This window comes from Vipera ursinii (genome assembly GCF_947247035.1).
Source record: "Vipera ursinii genome assembly, chromosome: 12".
NCBI lineage: Eukaryota > Metazoa > Chordata > Lepidosauria > Squamata > Viperidae > Vipera > Vipera ursinii.
In genome coordinates, this window is record NC_139525.1 from 1359392 (window position 1) to 1385646 (window position 26255).

Below are 26255 nucleotides of genomic sequence, written 5' to 3' on the forward strand. Positions count from 1 at the left end.
TGGACTCCATTCTAGCAAAAATGGCCGACATCCACAAAGCTCCTAGGATGAACTTACACGCCTGCTCTCCAGAGACGGAGATGTTCAGAGGAGCTTTTTCTGCTGTGTGGGCTTGCTCAGCTGCTCCTTGCAAAGCCAGACATTTTAGTTATTCCTGCGGTACGAACTTAAAATACCTTGCACAACCCAAGATCGGTGGGATTTTATTTTTTAAAATTACTTTTCCCCAACCCCCATGACATTTTTACTTACGGACAAATTAAGCCTTGTGGATTTACAGTGGAAAGAATGCTAGGCTCCGAAAAAGGAGAAGATTTATGCCTTGTGCACGAGAGCCAGAAGTTACATTAGAAAACTTAATTCTGTTCTGGAAATAAAAGAAAGAAGTAAGAGAAAGAAAGCTGCCTCTCTACATAGTCCTGCTTCCGTACCTCTTTCCAAATCCTTGTTTGACAACCCCAGAAGTCCAGCCTACCAAACACAACCGCCTGTAAATAACTTGTGAATTTTTCTCCTTCCATGGAAGAAGCCAAAACAAAAACTCCAGTGAGATTTATGGCTGTAATCATAGATCGTAATAGGGCGCCAAACAGAACAATCATTAGGTTTAAACAACCGGGCGAAGAGAGAGAAGGAGAAGAAAAGAACTAATTAATAAATCAAGATAAACGTGGAACTTATCTGATGAAAAGGCCAGCCTGAGACTCTAATCTTCTATAAATCATGTAAAGCTAATCCTGAAGCTACGGCTTAGCTAAAATCTAGATAAGTCTACTGGATAAAGAAGCCTCTTTCGAAACTTAATTGTAAAATTTGCCACTTTCCTAAATCCCATGCAAGACTGTTTGCAGAAGGACCTTAATCTCATCTCTGAATTAATCCATTTTTGAGTCTTGCCTAATACATCCAACCAGCTCAAGGGGCCACATTCACACAGTGCTTGCAGATTCAGCCTATTCTCCAAAGCATCTGAACAAGAAGCAACGGATGGAAACTAATCAGCGACAGAATCAACCTAGAACTAAGGAGAAATCTCAGGCAGAACAATCAACCAGTGCAACGGCTGGCCTCCAGAAGTTGTGGGTGCTCCATCACTGGAGGTTTTTAAGAAGAGACTGGACAGTTATTTGTCCAGAAAGGTAGGGGATCTCCTGCCTGAGCAGGGGGCTGGACTAGAAGGCCTCCAAGCTCCCTTCCAACTCTGTATCTACAGAAAACTCCTTTGTTCTGTGTTCTGTAGATCGCTCAAGGCCAACAATGGCTTCCTCAGGTTGCAAATGCGCACATGTGAATCAAGCCGAGATGTATGGCATCTCAGGTGCAGAAGACCAAGCAGAAGTAATCCAGGAGAACATCTTTTCATTGCTGGCTACAATCAAGGTAACAGCAGACAACGATTCCTTTTCTGTCCCCACCTGCTTTGCTCTACCTACCTAAAATGTAGCTGGGAATTCTGGGAGTTGACGTCCGCCCATCTTCAAGTGGCCAAGTTGGAGGAACACTGCATTAGAGATTGGGACACATCTACCCAACTGCCTTCTCAAAGGATTCCCTTCATATACGTTACATCTCTCCCTTCCCAACATTCATGAATTTAATCAATGTCAATCTCCCCCACCTCTACATTTCCAAAACCCTCCCTTGCGGTAGGCCTAAAATCACATTTCCCAGTCCCCAGGCTGCCTTGCTTACGTCCGCCACTCAAGTCTTTGAGGAAGCCTCAGAAAGGCGTTTCTCCTAAGAGCAGCGTGCAGAAAACAGACATCAGCCAGGGCAGTTGCAAATGCAATTCTCCAAAAATGGTGCCTTCTGTTAAACAAAGGGCCCCCTGGTTCCATAAACGTCCATTATGGTTTTTACGGTCATTAATTAATTTAAGCCAACGCCAATATCACTTGCAAGTTCCCAAGCAAAGAGATTAGGAGCCTTCTAATAAGGATGATTAGAAGTGAGCGGGACCTTCAATGGCCTTCTTAAATTCCACATTCCATGCATAATTCGGAGGACGGGGACCCATTCTGGTTTTCTCCCCCTCCCCTTGCTCCAGCACCATTTCCTATCAAAAACTTACATCCTGTTCCTTCTTGGAGAACCAGGGCAAATAATTAGGCTTAATCCTCGTTAGGTCGGCATGTTTCCTTTGAATCCCGTTACTGCATTCCTTCATGCAAACAACTGCCCTTTTTAAAGAGAAAATCACATCTCATTATGGCTGTCTTCTTGGCCGAAAAAACAAGGTCATGACCTTCCTTTGCCTGTAGCCTTATAACCTCTGGTTCCTGACTGTGCCTCCCAACTGGGGAATCACCCTCCCCCCCCACCCCAATAACCCAACTGGTATGAACAGATCATTACTTAAATGAGAAAGCTCAAATGTTTCAAACTCAGCAAAAAGACAAAAAAGCCAGCATCACAAATTAAGAACGCAACAGTGTCCCTCCTTCCAAGCAGAAGTGTCCAGAAGCCCATTACCGGCATGCTTATTTACTCCGAAGAAAGCCCACTGCATCCAGAAGCCCCTTCTTAATAAACCACTTCTTCTCACGCTTCTTCTTCAATCAAATCAGATACTGAACTCAATGAAACTTGGGTTTGTGGGTGAGCTCAACTAATACTCATCGTTTTGGATCTCCACGTTCCTCAACTGTAAGATGTACTCAAAAATACCAGCTCAGGGGCGCTGATTCTTCACAAACCAGAAGGTTTCTTAGAATCATGAACCATCAAGGAGAACCTCCTAAGAATAAAGCAGCCCCAGTTGACATCTGTCCATCTTGATTGCATCTTTAGTATCAGGACTTCCTTAAAATTTTGGACTGATCTCATTCACAAACCCATGGAATGCTCACCAACCATTCACTTGGAGACACCGGCCTCTACCTCCACCCCAGCCCCATGGCCTGTTAATCCAGGTTATGAGAAATCCATTGTTCCAATTTCTCACCCGGCTGCTGACATACATTTCTCTGTCTCTTATCCTATCTGTTTATCAGTTTCCTATTGCAAACACACAGATTTTCTCCTATCTTTCTGCTGTTTGCATCATTTACTAGTTCTCTGATGTTGCACCTAAGTTGTGACACAACCCTGTTGACGTCTGCTGCTTAAGGATACCATCCCTGCTCGGAATATGTGGGAGTTTTGCTGCTGTGCTATCTTGCTCAATCTTTAGCTTAAAGTTCTAGCATGGTATAGATGTTACTCAAGAAGAGACAAAACTGGTTCATGTCCTGGGTTGGGATCATCTCCGGTGGTCTGGAGAAAGCGTCCCCATGTGCATTTTTAAGTCTTCTGCCTCTGCCTCTTTGCAGCAAGAGGGAAAACAAGTTTTCAGCCCACACAGAGCGAAACAGCTTAGTGTGCATTTACTGTTATTAAGTGCAGTCTTAATAAAAGTAGGAAGATTTCCACCGTTTATTGCTTTGCTGTGCCTAATGATAGCCAGCCAACCACCAGGTCAGGTTCTCCAGCAAAGGTCACAGGCCACAGGCAGTTAGGAGGAAAAGCTGCCTGAATTATCTCCTACAAAGCTTTGCTCAGACACCAGCAACCAGGAGATGTAGACACACCTTGAACCAGTCACTGATTTGCTGCTGAGCTTCTCTTTCTGCTAGGAAGTTCTCGACATGGATTTAGGAACTGCTTTTCTAGAACTTCTGAGGATTCTTTGCCATCCTGGATCCAGGAATGACCAATAACAAAAGGTTCTTCTGCATGACACCCAGTGCTATCAAATCAACCATCTGTTTTCCAAGGGTGACCAATCTCAGTTCCTTCAAAACAGTTATTTCTCAACCTTGTGTGTGGACTTCCCAGAAACACCGCTTCAATCTCTCTCTTGAAGGACAATTTCCAATCTCCTGGTCATCTCATTGCCCTCTCTGAACCTTTTTCCAGGTTGTCTGCAATCTTCCATCCTAATAATTCAGGATCAATGCCTCTTTTTCCTGCTCATCTCTGCCTTGGCTGTTTACATCAACTGGATTAACACCAGTAAACATTTTATTAGAGCCTGGTTATGCTCTAGTTCTGATCTCACCCGTCCCTGGCGTCATCTTCTCCATTGCCACTTGGCATGCATGAGTGAACTCACAAACACAAACAGTTCTGTGGTTTTGGACCATGGGGGCACTTTGCAGGAACCAAAGTAATCCTTCCTCCTCACGGCTTCTACTTCTTCAAGCATAACAAGAATGGATAGTTGATCACACTCCTGTTTTCCAAGGCAGCCATCTTATTTATCTGACCATCTGCTGTTTTAAAATAGTTCTAATACTTTCCGTATCGCTTATAAAGTTTACATCTTCTTTTCCACCCATACCATGTCTCAAGGGGAGACAAAAGTAGTTTTATGCCCATCTTTCAGAGGAAAATCTCCTTGCAAGCACCATAAGCCTTCAGCACAATTTACCCAGCCGCAATCAGTAACAGCCAATGAATCTCTTCCCATTCATTCTCTCATATATATTTTCCTAAAACGTTTGCTTTTCTTCCCATAAAAATACATCTTTACCTTCCCCCCTCCCCTTTTAGCGCCGTTGCATCTTGAGGGGACCAGCTACCCAATCGGTTTATAGCCATCTCACTCAAGAGAATTTGGCCACATGAATTTGTCGCTAAGTTTCTTGCTGAAATTCCATTTATTCACTGACCAAATCATGGATTCCGCCCCCCACCCCGTACCGGGAGGGGGGGGGAGGGGATCGGAAGGGGAGGCAGTAAAAGGGAAGTTTCAATTACTTTGTGAAGCGAGGTAGAAAAATTAAGACCTAAGCAAACTTTATTAGCTATGACAAGGAAAAATGGTTACGCTTCAGTTTCCTCCCCTCTCTGAGAAGAGAGGAACTTCAAGCTTTCTCCGAGGCCCTGAAACAAGCCATGCATTTCAATCAGGGGGCATTTGCCCATTTGTTTGACCATAAAAAAAATATTGCCAAATTAACATTTAAATGACATTGCACCTGGAGTATTCCTTGACAATGGAGACTCAAGTCTTCCTTTTGTTCACACTACAGCAAAAAGAAGGAAAGAATTAAAACCAGGGAGGCCTGAAAAAGCAGAGCATCTAGCACTTAATTTTCGCAAGCCACGCAGAATGGCCTGGTTCATAAGCATCTGCGTGCTTTCTTAACCAATTCCACATAATTAACGAATGATATAGATCCATCTGGTATGGTCTGCAAAGTCCGTTTATCACTTGGTGTGTGGCACAGACGCAATCAAACAACTGGACCTTCTTCAATAACCAACATTAAACTAAGGCTCAGGGTAGCGAGGAAGTATGTGTAGTCCTCAATCTGCAACCGTTCACTTAGCGACCGTTGAGAGTTACCAAGGCACTGAAAAAATGACTGAGGACTGCTCCTGGGGCTCACAACTGTGGGACGGATGGTGGCCCCTGGCCACGTGATCAGAATTTGGACACCTGGCAACTGGCTTGTATTTACAGGGTCATGGGATTGCCCTCCTGACCTTCCCAAGTCCATGGGGGAAGACAGATCTGCTTAGTGACTCATTTAAGAACTGCAGTGATTCGTTTAACAACCGTGGCAAAAAAGAACGTAAAACTGGCCTCTTCAGAACCAACTCGCTCAGCAACCGGAATTTTGGTCCATCCTTCTTAAAGTTGAGATCTGCTGGTCTAGGAGATGGACAGCGAAGCTGGCTGGGGAATTCTGGGAGTTGCCAGGGTTGGGAGACCCTGTCCTGGGCCAGCTTAGTCAGCACTGTGCCGAAATAGCTTTCTGTGTTTCGATTCCAGCTGGTCAGTAGCTGGCTGGCCAACCCACGCCTCCAGCGTTACTCCCCATCAATTCTGTGAGCCAGCCAACCACACGTACACAAATTGCTCCCTGTACCTCACAAACAACTCCATAATATAACCCCTGTCAGAAGATCTGTAATTCCTCCACAACTGTTTTGTCTGCTCCTAACTCATCTGCAAAGTTTATTCAGGCAGAGGAAGGGAAGGGGGGAAACCCAGCTGAACTGACCAGACAGAGTGGGCTGAGGGCCAGATGGAACTTCATGCCTTGTTCCAGTTTTTGGAAATATCTCCCGTCAAGCCCTACAAAGGCCTTCAGGACAAGGCCCCTCTGGGATCCCACAGCTGGTTGGAAACTTCAATACCAGACCAGAATTAACTGGCTCTCTGTTGGATGGAATCATCTCAGGTGGACACCAGAGAATTGGACGGGTACGTTGGTTGTGTTGACAGTCTACCAGATCAATGACTGACCTACTTAGCTGCATTCACACAACTTGGTACTCTTGGTTGGTTTTAATCACCAATAACTTGCTGGACAAACCCAACTGGTGGGTGCTTAAGGGTTGAACACATTGTGCAAACCTGCCAAATGAACAAATTTGTCAAGTAATTCATCAAATTGTAAAAAAATCATTTGGGGAAGTCCTTTTTTTATATTCAAGGAAGCATACACACAGTTCTTCCTTCCTTCTGATCTAAGCAACAATCCTACGGATTGGTTCAACTGAGCAGTACAGGAGATTTGAACAGGGGTCTTTGTGGATCCCAAACTCAGATTCTTAATTTTTAATCTCTTCTACTTTCATCTCTAACTATCCTACATTCTCCAGCCTGCCCTTTTCCCTACCCAGTCATTTGTTATCGGGACTTTCAGGCAGTTAAACAAATCTGAATTAACAAGTCGGTTGATTAAATTGGTTCTTTTATGATATCTTCTGTGGCCTGACGTTTCTGTAGCCACTTGCTGTAGGAATATTTGAAGGAAACCCCTGCCCAGTTCATTAGGAGCTCCTCAACAGTTGAGGAGTACTCTTTTAATTAACCTCTTGATCAAAGGTGCTTAATGTGCAGATAAACCAGCATGGATGAGCTGATAGGCGCTTAAGCTGCCCAAGAACTCCCGCCTTCAACCGGATAACCTTTTCCAGATCTCCTAAATGGTCAAAGTCCTTCACCAAAAGATAGAATTCTTCACAGGTCTTCTTAAAAGCAAGCCCAGCTAGCAAAGAGAGCTTAAGAGTAATGGGGAAAAACCAAACAACCATGGAGTTGAGGTCATAAAAACTGGGTGCAAGTCATGAAGAAACAGAAACTGCCTTTTGTTTGGACAGGGATTCACACATTAGTGTTCAGGTATATACAAGGGTGTCACAGGGAAGATCCTCAGCAGTTAAGTTTCTACTGCCACAGAAACAAGGAGCAGGACACAAGCCGTAGCTACCTAGACTTCACCTGGATATAAGTCAAATCTGCGCAACGATCTACTGATGGAAGTTGGGGGTTCTGAAAGCTTTTAAGAAAAGCCGCATCTCAAGGATGCTTGAATTGGTTGTTCTGCACCCTGAAGAAGGCTGGGCTAGATGCTCCTTGTGGTAGCCCCTTCCCACTCCACAATTCTGGAAATCTTCAACTACTACTTCCTACAAAGCTTAGATGTTGTATTGGCCAGCACAACATGGTCTCCAGGTCTTCACAACATGGTCTTGGGTTTGTGTCTCTTAACCTAAATGTAACAAGCATCAAAACTGACCAATTCAACCTGATGGGATGAAGGCAACCTTACTTTCCTTTGGGGCATCTTCTCACTCAACTTTTCCAAGCCCATGCGGAAAATTACAAGCCACCTTCTGTTCTCAAGTGTTCTCCGCTTAGAGGGGGTATCAACAGCTCAACAGGGTTGGCTGGGCCTTACGAAGGAGTCTTCTCCATGGAGTCACAATGAAAACAAAAACAGGTAGAATGTTATTTTTGCTCACCACTATTTGCTTTGGCTTGTGTTCATGCCCAACGAAATACCAAAATAAGTTCTAAACGAAGAGAGAATGCCGATGCATCTGTTTTAATCAAACAAGCATTGCTCTGCAGCAGAAAAGCAGTCTGACAAATGTCTTTTGTTGTTAACCATTGCTACAGCTCTGTGTAAATACTTTGGCAGGCCCCAACTCATTAACTCTATCAGAAAAGCAAAGATCAAAGTTTAGCCCCGGGCAAGTAACAGGTGTCTGAAATCTGGCTGCACACACTTTAAACATCTACAACCAGGAAAAAAATTATTTTAATTGCCCTTAGGCCAGGGATCTAGCCTGCAATGCAAGTATGCTGATTTAAAAAGACACCAAGTCCTTGGCAACCCCCCCCCCCAGTCTGTTACAAGGAGTCCTCAACTTGCAACAGCTTGTTTAACGACCATTCAAAGCTACAGTGGAGCTGAAAAAAAATTCATGACTGGTCCTCGCACTTATGACTGTTGATCCTCTTAGTCATGTGACCAAAACTCAAGTGCTTGGAAACTGGCGTGTATCTGTGACAGTTGCAGTGTCCAGGATCACGTGACTCCCCTTTGGGACCTTCCCAGCCGGCTTCTGCCACACAAAGTCAGCAGGAGAATATGGATTTGCTTAACAACCATGTGATTCACTTAACAACCATAGCAAAGATAGTGTAAAAATAAAATGGGACTCCCTTAACAGCCGCCTTGCTTAGCAACAACATTCTGGTCCCAATTGTGTCATAAGTCAAGGACTACCTGCACTCTTGAAATTGCACAGTGTATTATTGGTTCTCCCAAGAAGCAACGTATTCAGCCCGGTGGGAAGTGGAATAAGAAAGCAAAAAATTCTCCTGCAGGAATTTTAATTTACCAGATATAGAAGGAACCCCGGAGTTCCTTCACTCGGTCATTCCAGGAAGTGCCACAAGATCAGCAGCTCAGCACTTCCACGAAGAGGCCAAGCGCTCTTGGGAAGGCTTGGAGTAGCACGGTTTAAGCCAGGAGAATTTCATCACATTCACTGCACGGAACCACAAATGAGAGACACTCCCTGGAGTCTTTTTGCAGCAGATGAAGTCGATGCAACGCAACCACCAAAACAGCCCAGGTCAACCTAAAACGACTGCCCGGCCCTGAGCAGAACGCAGTGGGTTTTATCTGATATCCAAGGAGGAGATGGATTTGAATGGATAAATACTAAATATTATCTTGGTATGTTGGGGGGAAAAGATTCAGCAGCATGCAATTTTCTCCCCAGCGCAGCATTACTATTATTATTAATTTATTTTTTGCAACGTGCCAGGATGCCAAGCCCAGAACACCCAGGCTTGGAAGCCTGCTTTTAAAAGAGGTTGGCTTCAGCAGCGAGAACAAGAGGCCTATGCTGGGTGCCACCAGCCTCAGGTGGAAACCTTGGCATCCCTGCCAAACCCGAGACTCACTCTCTCTCTCTCTCTCTCTCTCTCTCTCTCTCTCTCTCTCTCTCTCTCTCTCCTCGTCCTGCACCATAATTAACCACATTTTTTCATCATGCCACTAAGAAGCACCAAGGAAGCATCGTACCATGATATTAGACAGGCCCGCACTGGGGAGAACAAAAGACCCTTGTGGGTGTGTGGGATTTACTTCCCAGCAGATACCCACGTTTTTGTGTTCCTGCATTTGGGCAGGAGGGAATTTGGCGGGCAGGGGAAAATAGCTTTGCTCTGAATTTTAAAATCCCTCCACTGACTTTCCCTCCCTCCAACACAACACTCACGATTTTAAAAGCTGCAAACGGCGCTGACCGCTTGAGAAGAATTCCAACGCATCAACTTCAGGGTTGTGAAGGAGCCGTTTTGTGCAAATGCATTTTCCCCACTGCGAGGGAGTTTAATCCCTTTTAACAAGGCAGGGTTTTGCTCTCAAGAAGCAACATCTACACCGGGCTGTAATCTTTAAAATTTCCCTACGAGAAAGGAGAAAGGCTGCCCAGCCAACGTGTGTTTCTCAGCTACAACCACAACTGGAATTCTGGTTGTAAATCGAGTTACCATGCGACCACACCTGATTTTACAACCATTTTTAGGAAGGTTGTAAGACGAATCAGAGTTGCTAAAAGCAAGTCACAGCAATTATGAAGTGATGTGTGTGGTCGTAGTGAGAATCAACCTTCCCCAATGGTGTGGGGTTATTTGGATTCAAGAGGTGGCAAAGCAGAAAATACAAAATGATACAGCCCTAGCCCTGTGCACTTCCCCGCCCCCCCTCTCTCTCCCCCCCCCCCCCAGTTCTCCACCTGACTGCATGACTCCAGGGCAAAGCAAAATTGCCCTGGGGAGGAAGCACCTGATAATGGAGGCCCTCTGAAAAAATAGCTATCATAATTTGACTATAAATGACACAGAATGCAGTAACTGTTTATTCTGGCCCTTCTGGGAAAGGCTGCCAAGACCATGAATCCTCCCACGCGCTCCGCTCCAAGCTCCATCAGTAAAGGCCAATGCCCCCCTCCCTTTTTGCTGGGCTCCAGCTGATCCAAACCAAGGCTGGGGAGGCCCAGAGACAACAGCCAGATTAGGTCCCCAACTAGGCCTAGCCAAGAATTCAGGATACCTCTCCAGTCCAGGCGGGACTGGCCCTGATCCTCCTGGGAGGTCCACCATGCTACAAGAATTGGTTACCCAATCCAGTTCCTGATGCAACCAGGTGCTTCTCCCCGTCCACGCTACATCGAAATCTTGCTTATCTACTTCCTGCCTAGTAGGAGAGAATGTCTGGTGCTCATGGTTGAAGGGTGGAGGCCTTGGCGCTCTCTGAGCCTGCAGACCAGACTAGGTGACACCCTCAGTGAGTGTGGGAATGGCTCTTGATCAGAAGGCATCCTATACTACAGCAGTCAACACTCAAGAGAAGCAGGGATTAACACCAGACAAGCGATCAAGCAGAAATCAATTCTGGGAGCTGAAGTCCCCAAGTCTTAAAGCTGTCAAGTTTGGAGACCTCTGCTTGAGAAGGAAGGATGATGCACCCGAAATCTGGGCAAGCTTTAAATGCCCAGATGGCTTCTCCTCCAGCTGGCAGTCAAATGCTACCCGGTGACAGAGCAGAAATGCAAGCCCTGACTTAGAAGGACCAGGAATCAGAAGCCTTCAGATTAAGTCTGGACTGGTCAGCCGCAACAGCCTCCTGCACTGGCTTCATTTCCTTCCAGGAAATATTCTGAAATCTTTGACTGGCTGACCGCCATCCACAGCTGCCAAGCACCCCTGAAATGCCAGTGAGGACAGGAAAACAAGGAAGGTTGGCACGTATTACCTCTGTAGGCGAAAGGGGCAAAGGTTTATCCTATTCTGAAGGACCAGAGAAGCCAACAATCAAAAACCAGGGAGGGCCATCCACCAACTGACGGAGGGCCACACAAATGACAGATGTCTTCCCTGTCCTGAAACCTCAAAGTAGAAATGAGGGAGGGAGGGTGGGAGGGAGGGAGGAAGGAAGGAAGGAAGGAAGGACCAGGGAGCTGAAAGAAGCAGGAATCAAGTATCCAGAAATACTGGCCAGGGCATGGAAACCCTTGGAGCACTCATGAAAAGATGCTGATGCTGGAGTGAACTTCTGCTTGGAAATATCTCCTGCGCCAAAATCTGAGAACACAGCAGCAGAGCCTCCATATGCAGTCAGAGTCCCAGGTTCTGAGGAGGAGAAACTGGCTGGGATCACCACCTGCTCAAGGTTTATGGTTTGTAGGACAAACTAGCCTGTATCCTAAGTAAGCCAACACAGATTCAATAGTCCAAATTCGAAGGCAACAGGGCCTACCTGCCCATCTCTTCCAACAGTCCCTCAACCTCAGCAACTTTAAGAGGGATGGGCTTCAGAGATGCTGGCTGGGGAATTCTGGGAGTTGAAGTCCACACTTCTTAAAAGTTGCTGAGGTTCAGAAACTGCCTTCAAAACCCAGAATTCAGTACTGGTGGGTTTATCCAGGCACAATCATCCAGTGTGCTGGGCACAAATCTCAAAAGCCGCATTATAACCCATCTGGCCCAGCATTACTGGCTCTGGAGTCCCATCTGCTGCTACCTGTTTGCAGGCCGAGTGCAAACACTTCTGAGCTGCCGAGCAACTTCGCCAGAGCCCAACAGATTTTGTCTGTGAAAGAAGAGAGGGATAATCCCTACCTGGAAAAGTATTGAATGCTCTGCTCTCTCTCAAAGTGCAAAAGGCTCTTTACTGGGGGAGGGGGGGAGGGAGGAACGTCTATCCTGGCTCCCCCCCCCCCGCAGCATCTCGACGCCCATGAATGGCTGGGACCCTTCACATTTTTGAGCCACTCAGTCATGCATTTTTGTTATTGTTGAAAGAAGTCGTGTGAAACGGCGCGGCTAGGGTGTGGGTCCTTGGTGGTCTCTCAAAGGGCCCGGCTCACAATCCTTTTGTTCCCTGGGAGAATGCAGGCCGGTTAGCCATTCAAGGCAGAAAATAAAGCGCCAGGCAAGGCTTGGACGAGGGGAGGGGGGGAGACAAACAACTCAAGGGGGGGGGAGTTTCTGGGAAGTGGGGCAGCCTCTCCAATGTTTTAAATACGAGGGGGGCAATTTTGCACGCCAGGAAAACTCCATGCCACAAAAAGGAGATGTGAGAAAGCACAAAAGTTCCCCTCTCGATTATAGGCCTGGATAAGATCTGGCCCACCACTCAAATTATCCACAGCAAACCCAGCCTCCACTGGCCCCTTGCCCCACCAGCAGAGGTTTGGCTGACCCCAGTCTGGCAGTGTCTTCCAGCCAGGCTGGACTACAAGACCCAGAATACGCAGACCAGATGCAAGTGGGCACACCGCAGGGATACCTTGCAAAGCTGGAGAGGATACACACACACACCCCGCAGGGCCTGGACGTTGTATGCCCTGGCTCACGTCATTCAGACCCTGCTTCTAAGAATCCACTATTCTGGGAGAATGAAGACAAAATCATACACACAGACACACGCCCCCCCCCACACACAGGATCACTGAGTTAAATGAGACGGTGGTGGAACTGGAAGGACCAGTCAGGTCTCCATGAGGCTCACGTTAAATGCGAAGCATCCTCCCCAAGAGATAAAATGCTCCCAAAAATCAGTTAGGATTTGAAAGTCCAGAGCCTCTGCCAAATCAGATTCTGATTTCTTTCTTTTTAAAGGCTCCGCACCACCTTTTCAAACTATGCAAGACGCCATGGCAGCTTTAGGAAGAAAAACAAACAAAGCTAACATCAACTTAGAACTGGAAATAAAAAAAAACGTTTAGATGAAACCCGGGGGCTCCAATGCCCCCACACCTCTGCCTCCAAAGCGGCAGAAATACAGCCAGCAGTAAAATGCTACGGCAGCATGAAAAGTTAAGACATTATTAGGAAGCTAAAAGGAAAAATAAAAATGTCTTCGCCCAGGACAAGCAAAATAACAACTCCAGCAGTCAAGGGAAGAGAACTCCAGGCTAGGAGGAGAGGGAGGGGGATAATCCAAAGATTGGTGGGTCTGCGGTGGCCCCCAAACAGAGGGGCCTTCTATGGTCATCAAAGATGCAGATCATCAATGATGCAGCAAGGAACCCGCCCCCCCCCTTTCTGAAGCTTGCAGGGCCAAACATACTGAACAGATCCAGGCACTGGATCCAGACATTCTGCTAAGCCATGGTTTCCTTTAATCCTTGTCAGCCCTTTATGCAACCTGCTAAGTGAGAAAGCTCCGATTTTCATGGGCCACAGTAGGCCTGAAAGCAAATCCACGCAGATGGAAGATGGGTACTGTAGTCCAAGCCAGGACACAGTGTTAGGCTGATCTCGGGGGCAGGGACTTCCTTGTAGGGAACGTCGTGCCGGGCACGTCTCACTTATTGCCCAGAGCCCTGGGGGAGATGATGCAGCCCAGGGGACGTCCAAGGCAGTCCAAGTGTTTCATCCAGACTTCAGTCTCAGCCCTCACCCTCTCCCCCTCCAAATGGGGAGTGGGACCCTTGCCAAAAGGCAGGGGCTGTGTTGAAAGGCTGTCGCTGGCACCTCCCTAGCTGGCACAGACCGCCCGCAACGTTGGCTGGCCCTGAGGTTGGACGGATGACTTCTTGAAGGACAAGCAGTCTCATTTGCTGAGACGGAAAAGTTCTCCAGCCAAACTTGGAGCAAACTCAGCCTTCAATGGGCACCGTTCTCCGAGCCCAGAGGATGCCGGGCACTTTCCGAGCCCGCCCCACTCTGGACCGAGTGGGCCTCAAAGCCTCTATTGATCCAATGGGCCAGGTGGAAATGCCAACTGCTCTGCGAGCTCCACAGGTGTGCCTTTCAAGGCAGCCAACCAAAACAGGGGGGGGGGGAGAGCGGGCACTGCTGTTCCCAGGGGCTAAACCAGGGGGATCCAACCTGGGCAAACTTGTTGACTTCAAGTCCCAGTCATAGCTGGCTGGGGAATTCTGGGAATCCCAGTTGCCCAGGTTGGACGCCCCTGGGCTAAATGTTCATCGCCCCCACCCCCAGGCCAGGACTGCTGGAAGCCAAGGCTGTGGGTCGCCAGCCCCCAGGTGGGCAGGGGCACCCAGGGCAGGGGCGCCCCGGCTGCCTTCCCTGCAATCAACGAAGGAGAATATTTGCAGCTCAAATACCGCAGGGTTGAAACGAGGGGTCCCCGCTCGTCTTCTTGCAGACGTTTCATTATCCTAACTACGGAACACGAGGTTACCTAATTTGGGTAATGAGACGTCTGCAAGAAAACAAGCAAGCTCCGAGAGCAGCAGCGACCCTCCTTCCCCGCAAAGCCCGGCCCAGGCGCCCCCCGGCATCTCGGCCAGAGCCCGAGCAAGCGCCGACCCGGAGCGTCCCTGCCCGCCTCCCCCCTCGCCCAGCCCGGCGACAAAGGAGGGGGAGCCGCCTTCCCACGCGCTTCGCCTCGCCTCAATTAGAGAGAAAGCCGAGCCAGAGCAAGCCCGGCTCCTTCCCCGCCGCCAATCCCCAGCGCGCAGCCGGCCAGAGACTCCTCCTCGGGGCGAGGCAGGGAGGCGGGCGCGGGGGGGGGCGGCCACATGGCGCGGGCGGGGGGGAGGCAACCATGGTTGCAAATTCCATCGGCAAATTCCTGCGTGGTTCGCTTGAATGCATCGCGCCCTTGCAAAGACCCCCCTCCCTCCAGCCCCCCCCCGCTTTTGCCCAAAGGGGTTCCGCAGAGGGAGGGAGGGAGGGAAGCTCCGCGCCTGCCCAGCCGGGAGCCCCCCCTTTTTGCCCCGACACTTTTGCAAAGCCGCAGCGCCCCCCCCCGCCTGCCCCCCCAGCCCGTGCAACAGGCAGGCATCCCGGCGCTCCGCGGACCCGGCCAGGCGCGCTTCCCGGCACGTGGGAAGGCAGGCGCGGGGTGCGTGTCTCGGGCGGGGGAGGCGGGCGGGGGGCGCAGTCCCGCACCGAGCGGCCCCGCACCGGGGATTCCCCGCCGAGCACGTCCCGCCCCCCCGCGGCCGCCGCCGGCAAGGGAGGGGGGAAGCGGCGACGGCCCCGGCCGGGGCACCGGGGAGGGCCAGGCGCCGCGGACCCCCCCCGCCCGCCCGCCGAGCCCCTTCCCGGCGGGGGCGCCTCCTGGCAGCCCGGCCGGCCCTCCCCGCGGCGCGGCTCACCGTTGATCTCGTGGCTGGGCGCCTCGCTCTGGCTGAAGCCCCGCGCCACGTAGAGCCGCTTCACTTCGGAGCAACTTCGCGAGCGCGGCTCGGCCGCCGCCTCCAGCCCGGCCGCCCAGAGCAGCAGCAGCAGCAGCGGCAGCAGCGGCGGCGGCAGGAGCGGCGGGCGGCGGGCGGGCAGGGCGGGCATGCCGGCGGCGGGCAGGGCGGGGCCGGCTGGGCAGGCGAGGCTCCCGCCGCGGCCGCCCCGGCGAGGCTCGCGGGCTTCCCGGTGCGGCGCTGCTCCGGCCAGGCTGGCTTGGCTTCTCGGCGGCGGCTGCTGCTGCTCCGGCGGGCGCAAAGTTGGGCGGCGAGGCTGGAGCGGCGCCCGGGGAGGCGAGCGGGAGGCGGGCCGGGCGAGGGCGGGGCGCGGCGGGGGCGAGCCGCCTCCTTCCCCGCCTCCGGGCGCGCCAGCCGGGAGGGAAGGGCGGACGGGCCGGCCGGCCTCTCCGCGCCGAGGGAGGCTCCGCGGGCTCCGTTCCGGGCTGGGGGGCCGGGGGGGGGAGACCCTAGGTTGCAAACTTGGCGCCGGCTGTGGCTGCTGGGTCCCGCCGCCCGCCCGGCTCCCGGGCCCCCGAGCGGGGAGCGCGTGTCGTGGGAAGGCGCCCGCCTGCGGCTGCTCCCTTCTCCCCCCCGCCCGGCCCGCGGAGAAAGGGCGAAATGAATAAGAGAGCCGAGGAATGCTGGGGCCGCTCGGAAGCGGCTCCCGGTGGAAGACACGTGTCCGGAGCCGAGGAGTTCGGACGCCCCTAAAGCCAAACTCACGGAGCCCAAACCGGGACGGCAGCAATTCTTGTTAATCTTCCAGATGCCCTCACCCCCCCCCCGCCGGGTCTTTGTATAAATTGCAAGAAAAGAGCCTTATTTCCCCAACAGGTCCTCTCGACCTGTTGAATTTCAACTTAGACCTTTCGGGGGGGGGGGGCAAAAGCCCCTCTGGCTCCTGGTCCGTTTCTCCCTCCCTCCAGTTGCAGGAGATGCAGTTTTTAATTAAAGTGGGTTTCTTCCTAAATTGGGTCTGCCTGGGGGGCTCATTTCCGGGAAAGCCCACCCCCATCCCAACCATCTTCTGAACAGAGAGACCCAACCGGGCCAGCATCCTAGACAAAGGCCCCCCTTCTGTTTTGGCTGATGTGGCCAAACTATTTAAGTCTTCTCCAAAGCGATTTTTTCCCCAATCTTCTCATGCCCCCCCCCCCGCTTTGGTTCCTGGGGGGCTCCTGCTGCAAAGCCAAGCGGCCAAGAGAGATTTGAGTCTTCCCAGCAATGATTAGAGCCGCCAATCTAATCAGCTCCCTCCCCCACCTACCCAGAAATGTGCGGGGGGGGGGGTAAATCTTTGGGGCGGCCCCATTCCTTCCCAAGCTGGAGAGAGAGAGGCGATGTGGGGTTATTTTCTGTTAGCCCTTTTTCCAACACTGAGGCCTCCCTGCCGTCCATCTTGCATTCCTCCCCCTCCCCTCTGCAAAGCTGGCCTGAGGTTGGCAAGGAAAAGATTTGTGAGGGACAAAACAGGACGTCCACTTGACTACCTCCCCCCCCCCAACTGAACTCAGCTCCTGGAGTTGAATTTCTGATGCATTTGGGAGAACAGGACGGGATGGCAACATTTGGCTGCAACACGGGTCCAGCTCTTTCACCGGCCGTCAGTTTCTTGGCTGTTCTTGCTGCACTGACCGGGCGGGGGGGGGGGAGGCTAGAAAACGGTGGCTTCAGGACATTGTGTTCCAAATCGCAGCTCTTTGGTCAAGCAAACGAACATCAGAACCTTTGCCAAACGGGTGTTGGTGAAAAGGGTGCATTCTTGCCAGCTGCAGCACCTTTGGCCACATGCTTGAAGCACAGGAGTTAGGACAATGCGAGTGTACAGGGAGTCCTGGACTTACAATTTATTTAGTGGCCGTTTGAACTTACAACGGTACTGAACAAAGTGACTTATGACCCTTTTTCACACTTACGACTGCTGCAGCATCCCCAGGGTCACCTGATCCAAATTCACAGTGTCGCAGTGTGTCCCGGGGAGGTGTCACATGATCCCCTCTTGTGACCTTCTGACAAGAAAAGTCAAGGGGGAAGCCGGATTCACTTAACGACCATCTGACTAACAAGGGCAGCGATTCGCTTAACAAAGGTGGCAAGAAAGATCATCAAATAGGGCAAAACTCACTTAACAACCATCTCGTTTAGTGACAGGAATTTGGGCTCAATGGTGGGCGTAAGTTGGGGACTACCTGTATAAGCTTTGCCTTTTCTTGGTCTGGGGGCTAACTAGGCCCCGTTCCCTCCCCGGAGGCTTCTTCCCAGAGTCAGAAGAATGACAAACGTGGTTTGGGGGCCAAGAGTCAGGAAACTTTCTCAGCCGCTAATGCATCTTCAGGGTTTTTAAGCCAATCTCTGCGCCAAATGGTTTTTACGAGATGGAGCTGCTTTCCTGGACTCTGGTGTGTTTTTCTGAATCGGTCAAACAGCTTTAAACCGTCCGTTTCCGTCCCTCCCACCTTCCTATTTTGCCAGGGTAACCACTCGGAAGAAACGTCCTGGTACCAAACAGCATCTGAAACAGATTAGAAGGAGGCTAAACAAATCCCAGCCACCCATAAGGCAGCAAGCGGCGCGGCAATAAGTTAAAAGCAACCGCTACCGGATGAAAACCCACCTAAGAGAGCGCTTTAAAACCCACCCTAGAAACGAAACACCTTTTATCGAAAGAAAGGTGCTTGTGTGTCTCCTAATGATTAACAGATTCCACAAAAGAATTGTTCCCTTCTGTCAGCTCAGTTGCCGTGTTCCTGGTCATCCCGAGATGGCGTGTGGAGGTTCTTCATGGCCAGCCATGGAGATTGTGCCCTTCGCCGTCGCACAAGGCCACCTCAGGTTGTCTTCACCTAAGCTGGCAACCTTACAAGAGGGAGGGGGGAGGGGAGGGGGAGGGGATGGCTCTCTGCAACTCAAGGAAAGCAACAGCGTCTGCAGCCGGTTTTGTGTCGTGCTTCGTTTGCTGGGAACATTCATAGGGACACCCATCTTAAGCCAATAGCTCAGGGAGGCTAAAGCCATCATTGGCTCAAGCCACGATCGCTGAGGTTAGGCAGCATATCGAACCATAATAGTTCCCCAAATGGGAATGGCTGAGTTCATGCAACAGAAGCCAGCCCACCGAGCGCCTGAGGTTAGTATGCAGCATAAACACGGCTTGTCTGCATTTATTTGTATCCCATCTTTTTATTATTTTTACAAATAACTCGAGACGGTTAATATATCCAAGCACATTTTTCTCCCCCTCTTTTCCTCACAACAACAACAACCCTGTGAGGCGGGTTGGGCTGAGAGAGAGAGAGAATGACTGGCCCGAACTCAGCCAACTGGCTTTTGTGCCTAAGGCAGGACTAGAACTCACCGTCTCCTGGCAATTGGTCCCTAGCTTCCATGGCTGAGGCAGGACTTGAACTCACCATCTCCCGCTTTCTAGCCTGCTGCCCTAACCACTAAACCAGGGGTCTTCAAACTTGGCCCTTTTATAGCAGGCAGAGGAATTCTGGGAGTTGAAGTCCACAAGTCAAAAAAGGGCCAAGTTTGAAGACCCCTGCACTAGACCAAACTGCCTCTCCGTGTAACAGGATCCCAGGGGCTTGCCACCCCTCCTGCCTCACCAACTTCTGCCAACATTTCTCAAACCTTTCCAAGCCTGTTTTTTGCCCACCATGCCCATGCCGGACCGTTTGTGAAGCTGCTCATGGAAAAAGATGTTGAGGATTTTAGCCAGACACACACACACACCAGGCTCTCATAAAAATGTTTGTCTCGCTCCCTCAGCCCCTTCCACCCCACTCTTCCTGTGGGGACTGCCGGAGCTCCAGGTTCTCATGAAGTCCTGGCTGCCAAGCCTCCAAAAGGGACGCCTTCCACCCTTCCCAGTTTCTCTGGGGGACCATGCAAATTTTAAGGGCAGCCCAGCAGGGGGTCGGGCATTCTTCTCCCGAAGAGGGGAAGAGAGAGAGGGAGGGAGGCTGCAGACGAGGAGGAGGAGGAGGAGGAGGGGTTGGGAAAGGAGAGGCAGCAGGCCAGTTGGAGCCTGAGGAAGACCACCAGAGATACAGGATTATCAGAAAGCCAGCAAGAGGACAACAAAAACCAGCGGGGCAACTTGTGGGTAACAGCAAGGCCAAGCCGGTCTGCAGAAGGAACAGGTGGCATCGCCCGAAGGAGGTTCCAGGGCTCCAGGGCGGTGGGTCGGTCCCAGTTACTTGCCCTTTTTGCAGCTACGGACACGAGAGTCAGCAAGGCGCCTGCGAAGGGGTCTTCCTTTCCATCAAAGTCTTCTCCATCCTTCAGGGCACCGATAGGCACACCACCCTCAAACATAAAACACCAGCTCCCTCATTCTTCCAGAATCCGACCCCTGCTTTAGCCTACTGTGGGACCCGCTTCCTGCAGCACCAAGGAGGAGGGGAGATAAATTAGGAGCATTTATGAAGCTCAAAATGGCTGCCCCGTGGACGTGGCCCATCACTAAACCCGGCATTGCCTTGAAGTACCGGTAACTTGGCTTGCTCTCTGCATCCTTGTAGCAACTTTTCCAGAAGCAAAAGTTCTTGCTGTAAACAAGTGATGCTAAGGCTGGTGCAGGACAGCTCCCGAATTTAGTGTTTGTTCAAGCAACTTGTAAAAGTCACAGGGCGTGAAGGAGGGGGCCCAGCAGGCCCACAAGAACCACATTCCTGACCTTGCAGTGACCGGTGATTCTTCCCCAACTCTTCAGACCTGGGAAGTGGCTTTATCCTAATGGACCAACCAGTGGGCTATCGGACTCCATAGTAGCTCTCATTATCCAAAACACTGGTCCTGGCTAGGCCCAGCAGAAGATCTAAAGAAGTTGGCAGAGAAAGAGGTTTGGAACCTAAGCAGATGACAAGCCCGGCTTGCTCTCCCCTCGTTGCACATGTGTCTTTTCTTCTCTCTTCCGAGATGGGAGTTCCCAAGAGGGGCCAAAGTCAACTCAGCATACATTGCATAGCCCAACTGCTTCCATCCCAAGAGCGCCACATGTCCTCTTTCAAGATCTGATGGCCAAGGAGGTGACAGCCGCGAGGACCGTTGAAAGGCATCGCAAGGGAAAGTGACACTGTTCCCCAGGCCAACTTTTGTGGTCCGAAGATTAGGGCAGCTTTGGGGATCTATAGAAAGCTGCTGGGGGAGACATTCCTTCCTCCTGCTGCAAGGATCATCTTACCCCCTTGGTGTGGCTTCTGGGGCCAGAGAACACGGCAGAGTTCTGGGTCCCAACCTTGAGCACTTAATGGTGGCTCAGAGCGAGGGTGGATGGAATCCCATCCCAGCTTCCTGCCATCAGCACAGCTGCTCCTGCCCACATTTCTGAAGCCAACCTCCTTGGGTGCCCTTGGCTGGACAAGCGGCCTGCTGCAAGGGTAGCCGCTCAGCAAGGAAGGCCTGCCGGGAAGGGCCCTTCCCTGGTCCAGCCGCAGCTGCTCGGAGGATAATCTTAGGAACGCGGCTGGGACGACGACAAGCTCTGAAGCTTTTCCAAGCACTCGTCACTCACCCAGACAGGCGCAGGGTGCTGGCAGGCCTCTGCCCTCCTCACCCCGCCCGAGAAAATGCCCTTTCAAAACCCCGAGGACGGACGCCAGGGCGCAGGCTGCCGCTTTGATTCTCCTTCTCCAAGCGGCGGGCAAGATCAATTTTCATCCATCTCGCCCGGCTCCAGATCAAAGGATGGAGGTTCAGAGGAGAGAAAGGAAAAAAGGCAGAGAAAGCAGGGAGGGGGCAGCAAATGGGCAGGAGCCTGGAAATAGCACACAAATACATGCGCAGTTCCGATGCCAGGAGCACTCCGAGTTGCGCAGCCTCATCAGCGGAGGGGAAACCGCAAAGAACGTGGCTTCTTTCCCCATGCAGGGCGTCCTCACCTTACAGCCAGCCGCTTAGTGACTGTTCAAAATCAAGACAAATCCTGAAAAAAGGGTCTTACTGACCAGATGCAAAGTTACGACGGCCGCCCCATCACCGCAGGCCCCATGGCCACATTTTGACACTCAACAACCAACCTGCCGTTTATGGAAAAACATTTTGGAACCCCGAACACAAGGTGGAGCTTGTGAACAGGTGAACAGAATACTTAAGTTGGAAGGAACCTTAGAGGTCTTCTAGTCCAATCCTCTACGCCAGCAGGGGACCCTGCGACATTCTGGACAAATGGATGTCCAATCTCTCCTTAAAAATGGTCTTGTCCGTGGTGAAAACTGGGTAAAATTCACCACTGGAACCTGACAGGAGAGTGCAATTGCCCATTGTTGTTCTAGGCTGACCCACACACACACCCCGTGGAGACCTTAGGCCCCCACCCCAAAGTGGTAGTAGCTGTTTGGGGCTGAAGAGCAAGCCAAGGGACCCACTGAGCAGGTTGGCCCGCTACCACTTGCTTTCCACAGCAGTTCCACAGCCCTCTCCTGAGGACGTGCCCAGGACGTTTCCACCTCAACCTCACCTCAGATGGTGGACATCTCGATACAGAGAAGATATCAAGGAGAAGAAACTTTGATCCCCGAATCGGCTGGGTTGACAAACAACATTTCACCCTGGGTTGTCTAAGGCAGCGTTTTCCAACCTTAGGAACTTGAAGATGCGTGGACTTCAACTCCCAGAATTCCCCAGCCAGCTATGCTGGCTGGGGAATTCTGGGAGTTGAAGTCCACGCATCTTCAAGTTCCTAAGGTTGGGAAACGCTGGTCTAAGGAGCTCCTCAGTCCTCCAGGTCCTGGTTGTCCCAAAGGTGCTTTTCCCAAAAGGCAACTGGAGTTTTCGGAAACGTTTCACTTCTCATCCAAGAAGCTTCCTCAGGTCTGAAGTTCTTGGATGAGAACTGAAACGTTGTCAAGGAGAAAAACCGAGAAAGTCCAGGTGCCTTTTGGAGAAAGTACCTTGGGAGAGAGCTTGTGGGCGCCTCAGAGCCAGCCAGCTTTGTTTGTTTATCATTTGCCCACCAAGGCCAGCAAACCAGAGCTGGGCTGGATGTGAGAGAGAGGCCAGCTCCGCCACTGAAGGATCTCACCAGCTTTGCTCTTCCAAAGCGGCCTTTCCATCAAGACTGGGAAAAGCCACCCAAGTGTGTGGGAATTCCAGAAAGACCTCGGTAGCATTTCCTCTGAGTGGTACAGAGCCCCCCCCCCACACCCCACCCGGCATGTCTCCACTCCTTCATCTGCTTCTCTGACTTTTCCGCATCTGCTCTTCCCCAAGGAATGCATTTGGCAGAAAGCTGAAATTAATACAAGAACGCTCGGCATTTGCTTCAAAATGCAGTCCAGATGGAGGCTTTCTTCTCTGGGGAGGGGGCCACGGGCTTGACAGCACTTAGCCCCCCCCTCCAAGGGCAAGAGCCAGCCAGGCTTCCTTGCCTGTAGATGCACCTCAAAGACCATTTTGCACCAAGAGGAAGGTCACTCCGTTAAGGCACATCGCTGTGGTTTTAATGGCCCTAATTAAACAATTTCTCTGGTGTCTGTTCACGGGGAGTTGATTTTTCTTTTTTTCCTTTTAATAATATACTTGGACGCTGACAAAATGCAGGCCTTTGTTTGCATGCTCAGGATTTTGGCTGCGAGGGCTGCTTTAGGACCGGTTTATAATAAGGAATAATGACTCCCATTTCTTGTTCTGTCTAAAGTAATCAATGGCTTTGTTGCTTGCAAAGAGGATTAGTAATTACCCAGATAAGTAAATGTGAGCGCGCGCGTGTGTGTGCATGCATCTCTGTGTGCTTGTGCCAGTGTGGATATACTTCTAAACAGGAGGTAAAATGCAGAACCTGCGTTGGAAAAAGAAAAACTCACGGTGATAATGCTGCGCTTACTCCATAAGTTTCAAAAACAGCTATTTCCTCCTCTCACAGGCAGAGGTACATGTGCAAACACAAAGACACACACACTCAAATGCAAGATAGCCAAGCATGTGATCAACAGCCTCCGACTGATGGTAGGACCTATTTATTTTTAAAAGAAGAAGAAAAAACAGTTCCTCTCTGTTCCCAGCTCTTCATATTTCCGATGCAAATTAGAGTCTAAAAAAGAAAAGGAAAAAAAATCTCCAGAGCAGCCAAAAAGAGGCTGTAGGAGTCTCTGAGAGATTCCCATTTTTCCATGCTCAACAGACAGGCTCAGAACACAATCTATTAACAGACAAAGTGATACAGAATAGGTTTTTTTAAAAAAAAAAATAGGAAAGCATGCTTGATCCTGTTGACTTTCTGGAAAACATCTGAGCATCTTCTGAAGCTGGACAATTGCTCTGCAACGGCGTATTCTCTGCCGTGCTCACATCAGCCACACCTGGGGACTCGCATTAGCCCTGTCTAAAAAATCATGGGCACTTCTGCCGTGGAGAGCCTGTCTAAAATTGGCTAGCTTTTAAAAAATGAATACACAGCTCATTCGTAACAACAATCCAGTGTTAAGTCAATTCAAATGGCCACCTTGAAGTCAGGTTTGCCACCAATATTAATACAATGGCCAATGCGATTCCAGAGCAAAATTTGCAGGCTGCAGAGCCATTTCCTGTTTTGGAACGGTTTCCTTCAGGTTGGGTTTTGATCTCAAGACCAAAACAATTTTAAAAAATTGTCTGAAGGTGTTTAATCCAGTAACTTTGCTCATTCTGATTCTCTGAGGATGCTGTGTGCTTTTGCCATCCTAAACAGCAGAGGGAAAAATGTTTACAAAATTCATAGGTGATACAGTCTGACTATTTTTAACCCTGTCATAATAATTGAATGAGAATTCTTCAAAATACAAGCCCTGGGTCTTTTTGGCCAGACCTCAGATAACTTGTTTCAGGAAATGTTTTTTTTTTTTCTTTAAAAAAATTAAGTCATATTTCTGAAGTTGTTCTTTTCAAGTGCCTCTGAAGGGCAAGAAAGATTTGCAGGGCATTTTCGCAATGCAAACTGATAATGGATTCACCCCGGACTGTGGACAAGGGTGAGTTCAAGTCATTTGGCCATCAGAAAAAGCCACAATATGAGGACAGCGCCCGCTAGTTGAAAACTCAGGGCTGGATCCTTGGCACTGAGATTGTGACCCGTTGACTCTTTGCTCTGCTGATTCACAAGCTGCCTGTTTGAAGGGGTACTTTCGCCGTCCAAGTCGTATGCAAGCTCTAGAAGGAGGGAGAGAAGAAAGAGAAGTGGTAACAAAGAAGGAGAGCCTCAGCTTATGAAAGTTGATGCCTTTTAGTAAAATTGTTGGTCTGAAAAACTGTTACCAGTCAGCCTTCCTAGGTAGACCATTCAGGAAACACAACCAGGTGAGTTAATTTTACTTTATTGTAATGCTACATTAACAGAGCCATGAAAGTACAATTCTCCCATACAGTCTCCTACACAGCCTGACAAACTAGGGAGGTCCCTTCTGAGTTTCTTGCCTTTCCCAGGATACATGCTGACCCTTATCTGACTCACCCCTTGGCCGTATCTCACCTCCCCAAGCCCCCGCCCCCACCCCGGTCTTTCTCACATACCATTGCACTACCAGACCCCCAAATTCAAGAAGGGCCATTGCTTGGACAAGGCTTGGATTTCAATGGAGCCCAGCAGCCTTAGTGATGGGGTCCCAGCTTCTGCCAACCTAGCAGTTCGAAAGCACGTAAAAATGCAAGTAGAAAAATAGGGACCACTCCGGTGGGAAGGTAACAGTGTTCCATGCACCTTTGGCGTCTAGTCATGCCGGCCACATGACCACGGAGATGTCCTCGGACAAGCGCTGGCTCTTCGGCTTTGAAACGGAGATGAGCACCGGCCCCTAGAGTCGGAAACGACTAGCACGCATGTGCGGGGGAACCTTGACCTTTTTTTAACCCCTGGGCGGCTGGATTTGTGCAACATTCTAATCCAACAGAATGGATGGAGGGCTCCTTGGTGCTTGCTTGTTTTCTTGCAGACGTTTCATGACCATGACCCAAACTAGGTACCATCATCAGTGCTAGTCAACACTTCACTGACACGGATGATGTTACCTGGTGTGGGTCACGAAACGACTGCAAGGAAAGCACGCGAGCTCAGAGAGCACCAAGGAACCCTCGTTTCAAACCTGAGCTACAAATATTCTCCTTTATTAGTACAACGGATGGAGCTGGCAAAAACATCTGTCAGTGGCCAGTCAAGACACCGAAAGAGCTCCCGTTTTCCCGTCCCTCTGAAGAGATTCCCACAGGCACCCAGGTGTTCCCCTTTCCACACAGAAAGGGGAACACCTGCTCTGATCCAGCAAGATGCTTGCTTACAAAGCCCACACGTGCCTTAAAAGTTTCCCACAGCAGAGTTTTCCTTCTTCTGGGACCGTCTCGGTTAACTTTCCAAAAGGAAGCCAGGAAATGTTCATTCTAGCTTTCCTCCTGGTGGCAGGGGATGATGGGGACTGTAGACCCACACCTGTCTAGGTCACCAGATCGAAAAGGCCAGAGGCTTCTGTTCTACAGACGGGCTCCAGTGGAGAACGAGGTCGGGCGGAGAGAGAAGAAGGGAGCAGGACAAACCTTTCTGTTGGGCTCTGCTTTTCAGCCAGGCAAAGTTCGCACGGGGCACCATTCAAGAGACAAGCAGCCCCCGTCGCTACAGAGCCTGGCTGGGCAGCTGAAGGGAATCTGTCCTGCTATCAGGCCAGTCGCCCATCAACCCCACCAGATCTCCTCCGCAGCTCGTGCAAGCAACGCCAACGTGGGTCCTGAAGCCCATCCAGGTCAGTCCCAAGAGAATGAGGCTCTTCCCAAAGATGGGAAAGGGCGAATTCATGCTCCCAGCCCTGCCTTTTGGGCTCCAGCTTAGATAATCA

At 50.5% G+C, this 26255-nt stretch overlaps 2 protein-coding genes across 2 annotated transcripts in view; both read right to left on the reverse strand.

The window, feature by feature from the left end:
• Nucleotides 1-19123, reverse strand: part of GPC4 (glypican 4) — a gene marked incomplete at its 5' end in the record, with an annotated part of 37169 nt that extends 18046 nt beyond the window's left edge. Inside the window, 2 exons of the mRNA XM_083371853.1 lie at nt 15376-16163; nt 19065-19123. Of these exons, the coding sequence (XP_083227979.1) occupies nt 15376-16163; nt 19065-19123 (847 nt within the window). The remainder of the gene's footprint in view (nt 1-15375; nt 16164-19064) is intronic.
• Nucleotides 19124-24418: 5295 nt separating this feature from the next.
• The window catches only part of GPC3 (glypican 3), a gene marked incomplete at both ends in the record, with an annotated part of 63860 nt that continues 62023 nt past the window's right edge, over nt 24419-26255 (reverse strand). Inside the window, one exon of the mRNA XM_083372009.1 lies at nt 24419-24585. Coding sequence (XP_083228135.1) covers nt 24419-24585 — 167 coding nt within the window. The remainder of the gene's footprint in view (nt 24586-26255) is intronic.